This window comes from Clupea harengus, chromosome 5 (genome assembly GCF_900700415.2).
Source record: "Clupea harengus chromosome 5, Ch_v2.0.2, whole genome shotgun sequence".
Classification (NCBI taxonomy): Eukaryota; Metazoa; Chordata; class Actinopteri; order Clupeiformes; family Clupeidae; genus Clupea; species Clupea harengus.
In genome coordinates, this window is record NC_045156.1 from 29813245 (window position 1) to 29825201 (window position 11957).

Here is an 11957-nt window from a genome sequence, read left to right on the forward strand (position 1 = left end):
AAACATTCTCAAGTGTCTTCATATGAACTTGTGATTGAATCAGAGTATCACTTTTTGAATGAAAAATGTGTAAAGCATTATTTTAGCGTTAGCGATTAATGCAATCTGCTTTATATCAATCATTTTTGAAGATATGAAGTTGCCTTTGCACATGGGGACATGTTGTAGTGTCTTCCACGTGCATACCAAGTTTGGCGTTGATATCTGAAATATTTGCTGAGATATCACTTCACTTCCTGTTTGATGGCTTTTCTGCTGAAATTCAGTGGCTGTACCGGACAAACGGTTGTGAGGATCAAAATTCTGTTGGATAAATGTTGTGAGGCTTGGTCTGAAGATCATCTCTGGTGATTTTGAAGAAGATTTGACAAAAATTGTAGGAGTGGAGGCCTTTCAAAGGTTTTTGATAAAACCGGAAATTGCGGAAAATCTATATAACCGGAAATTGACGGCATAGGGTGTGTTGAATTCGTCTTGATCCAGGGAATCCAATGGTACCTCATTTTTGAAAATTGGTCAAACGGTTCAAAAGTTACAGTGTTAACAAAAGTCCAACTTTGACCCGTTGGTGGCGCTAGTGTGGTCTAGTGGGAGACATGAAACTTGGTGTGAGTGAAGAAGGGACTGTCCTTAATGAGTGTGCCAAATTTCAGAAAAAGTTACCATACGGTTCTAGGGCCTGCCATTGACTTCAATGGTACAAGAATAATAATAATAATAAATATAGCTGCAGGCAGCAATGGCGGGTTCCTCCTCAACATTCCAATCATTACAAAATTGACATGACACTGACATGTATTTCATACATGTACACAACATTGGGCAGATAATTGGATCAATGGCTGATTTGAAGACATTTTTTTAAATTATTCACAAATTGTCACTGTCGAGAAATATCCATGCTGGTGACATTATGGGTTCTTGAGACTTTGTGAACCAGGGAAAAATGTATATTCTGCACAATTTGTCACTGTATAGAAAAATCCATGCTGCAGACTTACCAATGGGATATTCAATTTGAAATGCAATACTGTCAAGATCCACAAGGCTTCAAGCTAAGGAGGGGGCGGGGCCTTGGTCAGGCCACAATGTCATGAAATGGTGTGTGTGCGTCTTGACAAGTGTTTGGTGTGTCAGGTGGAAGTTTGTGTCTGTGAGAACTGGGGCAAGCCGCGCGGGGAGCGAAGGAGGAGAGAGGGAGACATTACACTGGAAATGGTGGTAGCAATTAGCCAAGCATGCATGTTTCAAATATTCACCAAAAATCTACTTTTCATCTTACAGTCAACTTTTTTTCAGATTTGTGTACTAAACATTCTCAAGTGTCTTCATATGAACTTGTGATTGAATCAGAGTATCGCTTTTTGAATGAAAAATGTGTAAAGCATTATTTTAGCGTTAGCGATTAATGCAATCTGCTTTATATCAATCATTTTTGAAGATATGAAGTTGCCTTTGCACATGGGGACATGTTGTAGTGTCTTCCACGTGCATACCAAGTTTGGCGTTGATATCTGAAATATTTGCTGAGATATCACTTCACTTCCTGTTTGATGGCTTTTCTGCTGAAATTCAGTGGCTGTACCGGACAAACGGTTGTGAGGATCAAAATTCTGTTGGATAAATGTTGTGAGGCTTGGTCTGAAGATCATCTCTGGTGATTTTGAAGAAGATTTGACAAAAATTGTAGGAGTGGAGGCCTTTCAAAGGTTTTTGATAAAACCGGAAATTGCGGAAAATCTATATAACCGGAAATTGACGGCATAGGGTGTGTTGAATTCGTCTTGATCCAGGGAATCCAATGGTACCTCATTTTTGAAAATTGGTCAAACGGTTCAAAAGTTACAGTGTTAACAAAAGTCCAACTTTGACCCGTTGGTGGCGCTAGTGTGGTCTAGTGGGAGACATGAAACTTGGTGTCAGTGAAGAAGGGACTGTCCTTAATGAGTGTGCCAAATTTCAGAAAAAGTTACCATACGGTTCTAGGGCCTGCCATTGACTTCAATGGTACAAGAATAATAATAATAATAATACCTACAATAACAATAGGTTTCCTCCTGACGGAGGAACCCTAATAATAATACCTACAATAACAATAGGTTTCCTCCTGACGGAGGAACCCTAATAATACCTACAATAACAATAGGTTTCCTCCTGACGGAGGAACCCTAATAAACTTTATTTGTATAGCACCTTTCATGCAAAACAATGCAGCTCAAAGTGCTTAACAGCAAAGAAATGACGTACACAAAGAAATGAAATGCACAGTGATCCACATAAAAATAGACATCAAATAAGCATAAGACATAAAAACTAGGATAGAGTGCATAAAGATTTAAGATACAAAATAGAATACATAAAATGCATAACATAAGATAGAAAAAAAAATATATATATATATATATATATATATATATATATATATAAGGTGAAGAGATACGTTTTTAGCTTTCTTTTAAAATGTTTAGCGAGCTGGCTTCCCTAATATCTATAGGCAGTGTGTTCTATAGCTTTGGAGCGTAATTGACAAAGGCTGCGTCCCCGATTTTCTCACGCCTGTTGCTGGGAACCTCCAATAAATCAGCATTATTGATCATAATTTGATGATGATCATAAACCGGTTTTAACCAATCAGAGACCAGGATTACTTCCGATTACCGCCGATCGTCGGTTTACAAGTCAGTTGAGTATTAAGCCGTATAACTTCACAGAATAAAAAAAATAAAAAAGATTGTTTAAAAGTCAGGCAAAAAAGACAACGATACTCAACGAAGAAATAAAGGTCCTGATATTAGCCAAGCAAACTTATAGTGTTTTCCGTTCCACTCAGGTCACAGGTCTTAACCAATCAGAGACCAGAATGACTTCTTGACTTCCTGTTTTACCACTAATACTCTGGTTCCCACCCATCCTCTACCGACAGTTACTGCTGTGCTCTCCATATATTTCCCTGCTTTGTTGTACTTTGCCAATCCCTAAAGTTTACTAAATGTAAGTGTGGTGTAAAGAAGTAATACTACCAACAAGTCAATTTTAGTGATGAAAACGATGTAATTATATAGGCAAATTAACATAACGCAAGTGTATAAGCATGATTATGCACTTCATGGCGTTCATGTAGTAGAAAATAATGCACTTCGAGGTGCAAAAAAGTGCTACCTGCTGCCCGAACACTATGTCGTCCACTATCCCTTACTTATTTTAGCTTTTGAAATGGGGTTTTAGCTATTAAAAACCTTGCTGTTTCCGCTATTGCCATAAGTGGTGTTATTAGAGGGGCCAGATTGATTGACTTATAATAACTTTAGTAGATATCACAGTACATAGGCGTTTTGGGCATTATGACAAAACATGTAAATCTTCACATTCTGTTGCTATTTTTATGTAAATCAGACGTATTCACAGATGTTATAAAAGCAGTTTCATAATGCTTTTAGAACATGTTATTTGTCATGTACTGTCATGGATTCAGTGTATTTAATATCAAAGACTGGAATCCACAAATTCCCTTGAAATAATGCAATATAGATTTTATATAGATCCTTTATCTGGGAAGGACAGCATCTAACCATCTTGTTCAGAAAAATATGTAAAGGAAGATACAGTATCAGTGCTTAACCAGTAATCCAATTATTTTATCACTTGAACATAATAAAGAATAATACATTTAAAAAACAAACTCATGTTTGTGTTTAATGGTTAAACTGATACTGATGTTTCTCCGCTTTCTAAAGTTACACTGTGCAGATCGGACAGCGTGATTTTATCCTACCAGGCTGCTCACACACCTGTGAAAAGGTGGTCACAGAGCGCAGGTGCTGCCCAAACTTCTGGGGTCCCCGGTGTCTGCGTAAGTATTACAGTTTGTTCTTCAGTCACTGAGTGACAAAGATCTCTGTGGTTACAGTGTTGAGTGCTGGCCTCAGTGGACAGAAATCTATTATAAGTAATGCAACAAAGAGGAATAGTGAAAAGGTTCATTCACAGTAACAGCTGAAATCACAGACATTCCTCACATAAACTAAGTGTGACCAGAATATATTTTGTTTTGCTGCCAGTAGATCATATAATATTTAACTCAGAGGGTCAAAAAAAGATAGTTTTGATGTTCTGGAAGAAAATATCAGATGGTCAATTAAACAGTACTGGAGAGTACCCAGGATGTCCTCCACTCTCTGAGAAGTGGTGAGAAATGAAAACAGTCCTGAATGAAAGGGATCACTTTGGGAGGTTTGGCTATCATATATGCTGTTGTGTATTTTCACAGCCTGTCCCAGTTGGTCGGAGAAGGCATGCAACTGGCATGGCACCTGTTTGGATGGAACCTCAGGAAATGGTACCTGTGTATGCAAGGTGGGAACTCCATTTGAACAACTCCACATCCATATACCGTAATTTCCGGACTATTGAGCGCACCTGAATATAAGCCTCACCCACTGAATTTTTCAAAAATAATTATTTTTAACATAAATAAGCCGCACATGTCTATAAGCCGCAGGTGCCTACCGGTACATTGAAATAAATGAACTTTACACAGGCTAAAATGAATATCAAAAGTAATACAATAGTGATGCATATTATTAGTTTTGCCAGTTACGATAAGTGCACTGTTGCTTTAAGAGAGCACAGTTGTAAGAGTCAATCAGAAGCTAGAACGTTAGATTGAAGACAGAGAGATAGAAGAAAGACGCTAGTTTGAAACCAGTGAGCTAAAGAACTTGAAAAGACTGGATTTGTATTGTAGTAAACTTTTATTTTCTAAAGTGTTTTGAGTTGTGTTCTGTCTAAGCCGGTAGACTGTGGTTATTTTGACATTAGCTAAGTTATTGAGAGATACTGAGAAATCGCGTGGAGCTAAGCATCCATGCGGCTGCATCCATGCTAGCATCCTAGCTCCACAAAGCCACCGTAAACACAAAGCAACCGTATACAGTCACAGGTATCATAATCCATAAATTAGCCGCGTCATTGTTTAAGCCGCGAGGTTCAGAGCATGGGAAAAAAGTAGCGGCTTATAGTCCGGAAATTACGGTAGTGTCATTTCAGTTAGTGGGTCGATGGAACACATAAGGGGCATACGATTGTGCAGGAGTGCAAAATGGCCTTCTAAATAGTTTCCACTGGCTAAGAAACTGCATATCAGACAGTTACATCTGGTGCAATAATGTAATGCTCAAATCGTTCTGGACACATTTCCACATCCCTGCAAACATGATCATGTGGACCAGGTGTGGGAGTTCAGTGTGCGGAGTGAGCCAGGGCAAACTCAAACTAATCCCACAGGGGGCTTTTGGTGAGGACACACCCAAAAGGGCTGGTTCCTTTCTGCATGGAAAAACCAGGGTCACAGTGTGAACAGGAAGTGGGAGGCCCTGCAGTGGACTGTTGACATGTTTACTTCTTGTCATTCGTTAACTTAAGGCATGAGACAAATCGACTTACTGTTTCGTCTCTTATTAGTAGAGTTCAAATAATTCAAACTGTATATCTACTGTCCTGTCAATCAGTAGCGTAACATCATTGTGATTGGCCCCAGTGCAAATAGGTTCCCTTGCCCCACCCCCTCGCCCCCACAAGTGCACACACACAGAACCATTCCAGACAACTACAATGTCACCATGGAGAAGCTCACCATGCAACTCCCATCCTGCTAACCAGCGGCTGCTCTTAGTGGTGCTGATCGACACAGTGTGTCATTAAGCATAGACCAAATGACAGCAACTTCTAGGCCTGCAGAGCATGAATGAATGAATGGATGACGGCACCTGATCACACACACGCATCATTCATCATCAATGGCACAGCGGCCAAAATGTTTACACAGACACAGATTAGAGCGGGTGCACATTTTCCAACATATGAGAGAGGTAACAATTACTCTGCTCTAGATTTAGATCCCGGATCCCACTCCATAACAAAGAGAAACCTGTTGTCACCCCAAGTTCGTCCCACGGGCCTTGCACTCAGTCATCCACAGCACTGCTCAAGTCCAAACTCCTGGCTCTGCTGTTCCCTATTGAGAGTATAGTATAATCCACTGAGTCTTTCTTGTCCCATGCTGCTCCTTAAATAAGACATTATCAACTTGACCGTAGCAGTATACTCATCCTGTTTGCTTTTTACCAGTCCTCTTTTGAGCACAGCTTTTTAGTTTGGGCTTGCCCAACATTATTTATCAACTTATCATCCATTTGCTGAAGAACATTTGCTTCTTGCTAAAAGTTTAAAACGGGTCTTTGGACTAACACATAGGCATTTCCCAGCAACCCTTCTTTCTTCATTACTTTTGAGAAGAAAGCAACCAAATTGGTGGGTAGAAATGCTATTTATTTTTTTATAAAATGTTCAAAATAAAAACACATGAAAATAGGCTATGACTCAAAACTGTAAATGTTACAAACTGTGAAGGTGGTATACATAGTACAATATATGCAAGTCATTTGAGTGATATCATTGAATAGTTGAATAATAATTGAAGACTGCATGACATGGTTGTTGCACAAGAGGGCGTACCTACAATAGTGGAGCAGCAAAAAGTCACTTTTCTACATGGGCCCCTGATAGCCCCTGGACCAACCATATTTATGCCCATTCACGCCCATGTTCCAACCCCAAAATAGTGAACTGTTAGCGGGTCTTCCCACACTCAAGCGGGGTCAAGTGGGGTCAACTTTTCAATGTAAGCGCTTTTACACACATCACATAGCGGGTCTTCCCACACTCAAGCCAAGTGGGGTCAACTTTTACACACCTCATAACCTCCACCCCAATGTGTAACATCCACCTGAATGATTGAACTTGTTGTAATAGTGACAGTTTAAGGGGCCTTGATAAAGAGGTACCCAGTTTGGGCTACTGGACACTTCAGCTACTGCCCCTTATGTAATATAAAACTGATTGCGTGTACATGCTGTGGCATTAACCACATTTGTTTTTAGAATGGGTTCGCTGGTTTGGCTTGTCAAGAATGCACAAACAAAAATTCTCATGGAGAACACTGCAATTCAGGTACACATTTGTTTTCTAACAGCAAATTGAGTGACAAGGATCTTTCATTCTTGACACATAGAATGTCATAACACATTACATATCACACTTTTAAAATGTGCTTCCTACTGTAGCCTGCACGCTGTCGATATACTGTATGTGATGTCATTCATCCCTGCTGTAAAGTTACTCCAGTATGTCCAACCAGTCTTCTGGATCTTCAATCATTTAATAGAATGTAACTGTGTAAATGGGGACTGTAACTCGGGACCAGATGGTAATGGGGAGTGCTACTGTCAGCCACCATATTCAGGACCCAGGTGTGACATCGGTAAGCTGTGTTAGGTTCAGCCATTTGTTTCAAAAATTAAGAATGATTTTTCATGCATACGAGGACTGTGGATTGTGAGGGTGAATGTCCTGATATTTTCCACTCCTTATAGTTTCTGAATCCTGTAAAAACTGCTCTGCCCACTATTACTGCAAAGGAGAGGGTGAACACGCAGTATGTGAATGTGTTCCCGGCTTCAAGAGGATTGGCCGCATTTGTGCAGGTAAAGTTTGTGATCTTGAGAAACATTTTTTATTTTTGGGGTCTACTCGAATAGATTTACATGCTTCAATATTTGAAAAACATTCCTATACATCCCTATACACCTGCCTGAATCTGTTATGTGATTGCGTCATCTTGTAACAAAGGAAAAGGGACTGGAATTCCAATGAGTAATTTCGGGCAGCTGAGAAAAGTGGTTTCTGTGAGAGAGAGATACTCCCTCTGGCATGTACTTTGGCTTTTGTAACTTTTGTAACTTTTTCTTTTTAACTTTTTTATGTGCACAAAAAGCTATATAACATGCTAAAGGAAAGGAGAAAACTGGATAATGATAATAGGTCCTCTTTAATTCTAAGCAACCTCTAAAATAATGTATAATTGAGAACATCCTAATAATAATTACAACAACATCAGTAGATAGAAACAACTATATCCCGTAAAACTTGATTTGAATAGTCCGCATGCAGTCCGGTCTGCCAAATTTCACATTCAGTCTTTCTAATTGTTCCCTGAACATCACCTTCACCCAACCCAACCCCTAAGGGTTAAGTTAAGTGGGATCAACATTTGATATTTATGTCTGTCAACAGGTGTATGCGTTCCTGGTTCCTGTGATAAGAATGCCGATTGCTCAGTGAAAGCTGGACGCTTTGAGTGTAAATGTAAGCAGGGGTATGAGGGTGATGGGAAAGTCTGTGTGCCTGTGGATCCCTGTGCACTGAATAATGGGGGCTGCCCCGTCGACTCCACCCTCTGTGAATATAAAGGACCCGGCCAGGTGAGTCCGCAGCAGACACAAATGAACAAAGTCAACGGATTTCTTTGACAGATCTGTCAGAGATTGCATCAGTTCAACAGTGACAAGGTAGAGTATCATAAAATGAAAGCCACCATTTTAGATTATGATGTGGTGATATGAGGTCTTTGACTGCTGAATGTTTCTGAAAGGTTATGTTTGATGTGTGAAAATCAGCAGAAAAGATTAAGAAATATTACTTATAATATTACTATATAAGCATCAACAACTTTACATTTTTCTGTGCTGGTGCCCTATAGTTTGATGTCATTAACACGGCCAAACCTACCCCGGTGGATTTGCCTGTTCTGCCATTGGTAGTGTGCCAGATTTTGACTGAAAAGTTGACATGTCGTCAATATTTATATTGAAAGGGTATATTTGAATAATGCATAATATTGAACATTTTGTACTTCTGGCACAAGCCCAATTTTGTATTTATTTATTTACATTTCAGAAAGTTGTTATTTGCCTTAAGCCTTTCCATGTTAAAATACTAAAATAATGTTAAATGAGATGATGACCTTCTTGTTGATTTGTTGATTTCTTGTTTACTAAGTAACTAATGTTCACTTTGTATGTTAATGTTAAATGACTTTACCTCCTCGGATGAGTGACATACATCCTATCATCCTATCCAATATGATTACTACTTATATCATTACTTAATTACCTAATTACTACTTCAATAACAACTGAAATATTTAACTTCTTCATAGAGGCAACACAAAATACCTCTGTCTTGGCTGAAATGGTACCTCTCTAACTGATTGGAATTTGCCAAAGCCGTTGTCTGATCCTGTTCTAATTCCACGAGCCAGAACCTGGGCTGGTTTGGGTTTATGGACTGTGACAGCTCCTACAGCACCGCTGGACTGTGGAACATTCCAGAATCATGTATTGTTTTTTGAGATCATGTTTGTAGTGATGGAATATAATTTATACCATATATTGAAGATTCAGTCTTAGGTTTGATCAGTCAGGATTCAGGTTTATTCTTGAAGAATGGAGGCCGACCATTTGTGAGACAGAGACTGAGGATCCATCCTCCCTCACAGAACTTCACCTCAGTATATCTGACTTATTCCTTGAGGAACAGTCTGTTAAATACACTGATATCTAAGGGGTGTTACCGTCTATTCAAATGGGCCATGCATGCAGGGTTCTTTGTCTCGACCTGGGGGGGAAGGTGAGAGTCTAATATCACACCTCACTCCCCAGGTCAGCCCAAAGTATATTCACCAAGGAAAGTCCACTCATGGCTAGTTAAATCCAAATAAAAGTAACAATTATAACTAGGTATAATATCATTGACTTATTGACTATGGCATATTCTTATGACCTATGCCGGTCCCTTCAGTAGCCACAAACAGGAAGATCACAGCAGTGTAAAATAGTTTGTAGATCAAACTTCACAGACCCAGGGGACTTGGGGCCTGTCATCTTTCACCTCAACAAAAGGCCTACTGTAAAGGTTGAGCCTACCTGCAACTTTTTGTTCAGTTTTACTTACTTTATCTACACAGCTTGTACACAACAGATCAATTCAACAGATTTATGTACACAACAGATCATTTTTTCGAATCCCCTTAAGAGCAGCCGTATTTCCAATGATAGTAGATATGTTCGAGTTCAACTGCGCCTTGGTTTGCTGGTTGGCAAAAACAGCCATTGAGCGTGAGGCAGGTGTTGAAAAGACAGCTGTCAAGGCAGACGGTTTCACCTGATCGTAGCCTGCAATGTTCTGTTGTCACAGAGGTGTGTCCTTGCTTGTGCAGCCGGAGAGCAACTATAGCGTGTCTGACTCTGAAAACCGCAAGATTTCAATCCTATCAAAGTATTGCACCTTTGTCTGCTCAGGGATCCCTGTATTGCATGTCTTGGTGCACTTGCAGATATGTACCTTGCCTCACGTAAATCTGGAAGGCTACAAAACCCGTTTTCTCCCCTCTTTCCCATCTGCTCATTGGGAATTGGAACTATCTGTCAGCATACATCTATCTGTCCCTGTACCTGATGAGTTTGTAGTTTTTCAAAATGTCTCCCTCTGTTTTCACTAGCCCAAAAACTAAAGCTGTGGATTTGCTGTTTGCTCCACAGACTGTGTGTTCCTGCTTGAGTGGAATGGAGAGCTCGAACCCTTCTACTGGCTGTGTTCTGAAGTCTGCCTGCGCTGACAGCACCTGTCACAGCAGTGCTCAGTGTCAGACCGGACAGGATGGGATTCCCAGGTTGGTATAGGCAGTCTAGTTGTGTGCAAGATAGAAGGATGGACAAATATAGTCACCTTTGCTGTCTTTTAAGCCGTTAATCACCCTGTCATCCATCCCATGAAATCCAACTAAATACCAGAACAAATGTCCATCATTTCTCAATTGTCCATAACTTTTTGGGGTGTACAAAATGCTTTCTCTTTCAGTTGTCTGTGCACTCCTCAGCAAGTTGGTGACGGATACAGATGCTATGGCACAATCATGGAGAGGATCGTGGAATTGAACAATGATGGGCGCTTGACTGGAGCAATCACATTATTTGGTAGGATTGTACAAATTGTTGTTTTTCTGTCATTTTGGTATAAAGATGTCATGTTTTACTTGTTATAATGTGTTAAATAAACACAAAAGATTCGACACCGCGGCTGAATACAGAAAATTACTTTCTCTTCCTTCTGTTAGGGAAAGGGTGTGAATTAAGTGTGAGCCAGCGAGGGCCGTTCACAGCTCTCGTGCCTCTTCTGCATTTTGCATTAACAGTGAGTAAAGTGGCATAACTAGCGAGATATTTGCTGGAGGTAAGTCAAACTATCATGTTTTGCTAACTTCTTTTGAACATACCTTTTGCATCTAGGGAGTGTCTGAATCATCACTGTGCAAACATCATCTTATATTGGGTCAGTATCTGTCCAATGAGCTTGAAGGCAATGACATATGGACGTATAGTGGAGAGACAATTCGCTTTAAAACGGACAAGGTATTTCTACTTTAAGTGTTGCTGCTTGGCTGTTGAATTCAGTGAAATTTATATTTGATTTCCCCCTTATTAACCTTAACTTTATAACTACAGCAATTCATCTTCATGAGGGACCCAGACACGTTGTTTACAATAAAGGAAAGTAATCTTGTTGCATCCAATGGAATAATTCATATAATTGACAAGCCAATCACAAATCTCCCAGCTGATGCTTCAAGCAACACTCAGGTATACAGAATTAACAAAGCTTGATTTTCCTAAATGTCATAATCAACCATTCGTATGGTTATTTCACCCTGTAAATAACACCTGTTTTTGAAAAGATTTTCACACATTTTCAAAAATAGCATTGTTCTGAAACCTCCTTCATAGCATACTGTTGTGTTGTGTCCTTTAATGTTTTGTGTTTGTAGTTCACCAGCCAGACTATCGGAGACATCCTGGCAGAGGACACAAGATTTAATCGATTTGTCTCTCTAGTTGATGTAAGCCAAATTGAAAGATCTTTTTTACTATGTGTCGAAATGGTAATTGGAATTCCATTAAAGATGCAGCCTGTGATTCTAGTAAAAGGTTGCTGGTACTTGAGCTGAAGAGCCAGTCCAACAAAAACACTCTTCACTTCTGGGCTCCTGAAGCAATGTTTTGATT

At 39.7% G+C, this 11957-nt stretch overlaps 1 protein-coding gene across 1 annotated transcript in view; it reads left to right on the top strand.

The window, feature by feature from the left end:
- stab1 (stabilin 1) overlaps positions 1–11957 on the top strand; it is an 81749-nt gene that overhangs the window by 13844 nt on the left and 55948 nt on the right. The window contains exons 3-14 of the mRNA XM_031568492.2: positions 3735–3850; positions 4268–4353; positions 6939–7008; positions 7223–7318; positions 7431–7541; positions 8131–8318; positions 10437–10567; positions 10756–10871; positions 11012–11088; positions 11184–11306; positions 11400–11534; positions 11720–11791. Of these exons, the coding sequence (XP_031424352.1) occupies positions 3735–3850; positions 4268–4353; positions 6939–7008; positions 7223–7318; positions 7431–7541; positions 8131–8318; positions 10437–10567; positions 10756–10871; positions 11012–11088; positions 11184–11306; positions 11400–11534; positions 11720–11791 (1321 nt within the window). The remainder of the gene's footprint in view (positions 1–3734; positions 3851–4267; positions 4354–6938; positions 7009–7222; positions 7319–7430; positions 7542–8130; positions 8319–10436; positions 10568–10755; positions 10872–11011; positions 11089–11183; positions 11307–11399; positions 11535–11719; positions 11792–11957) is intronic.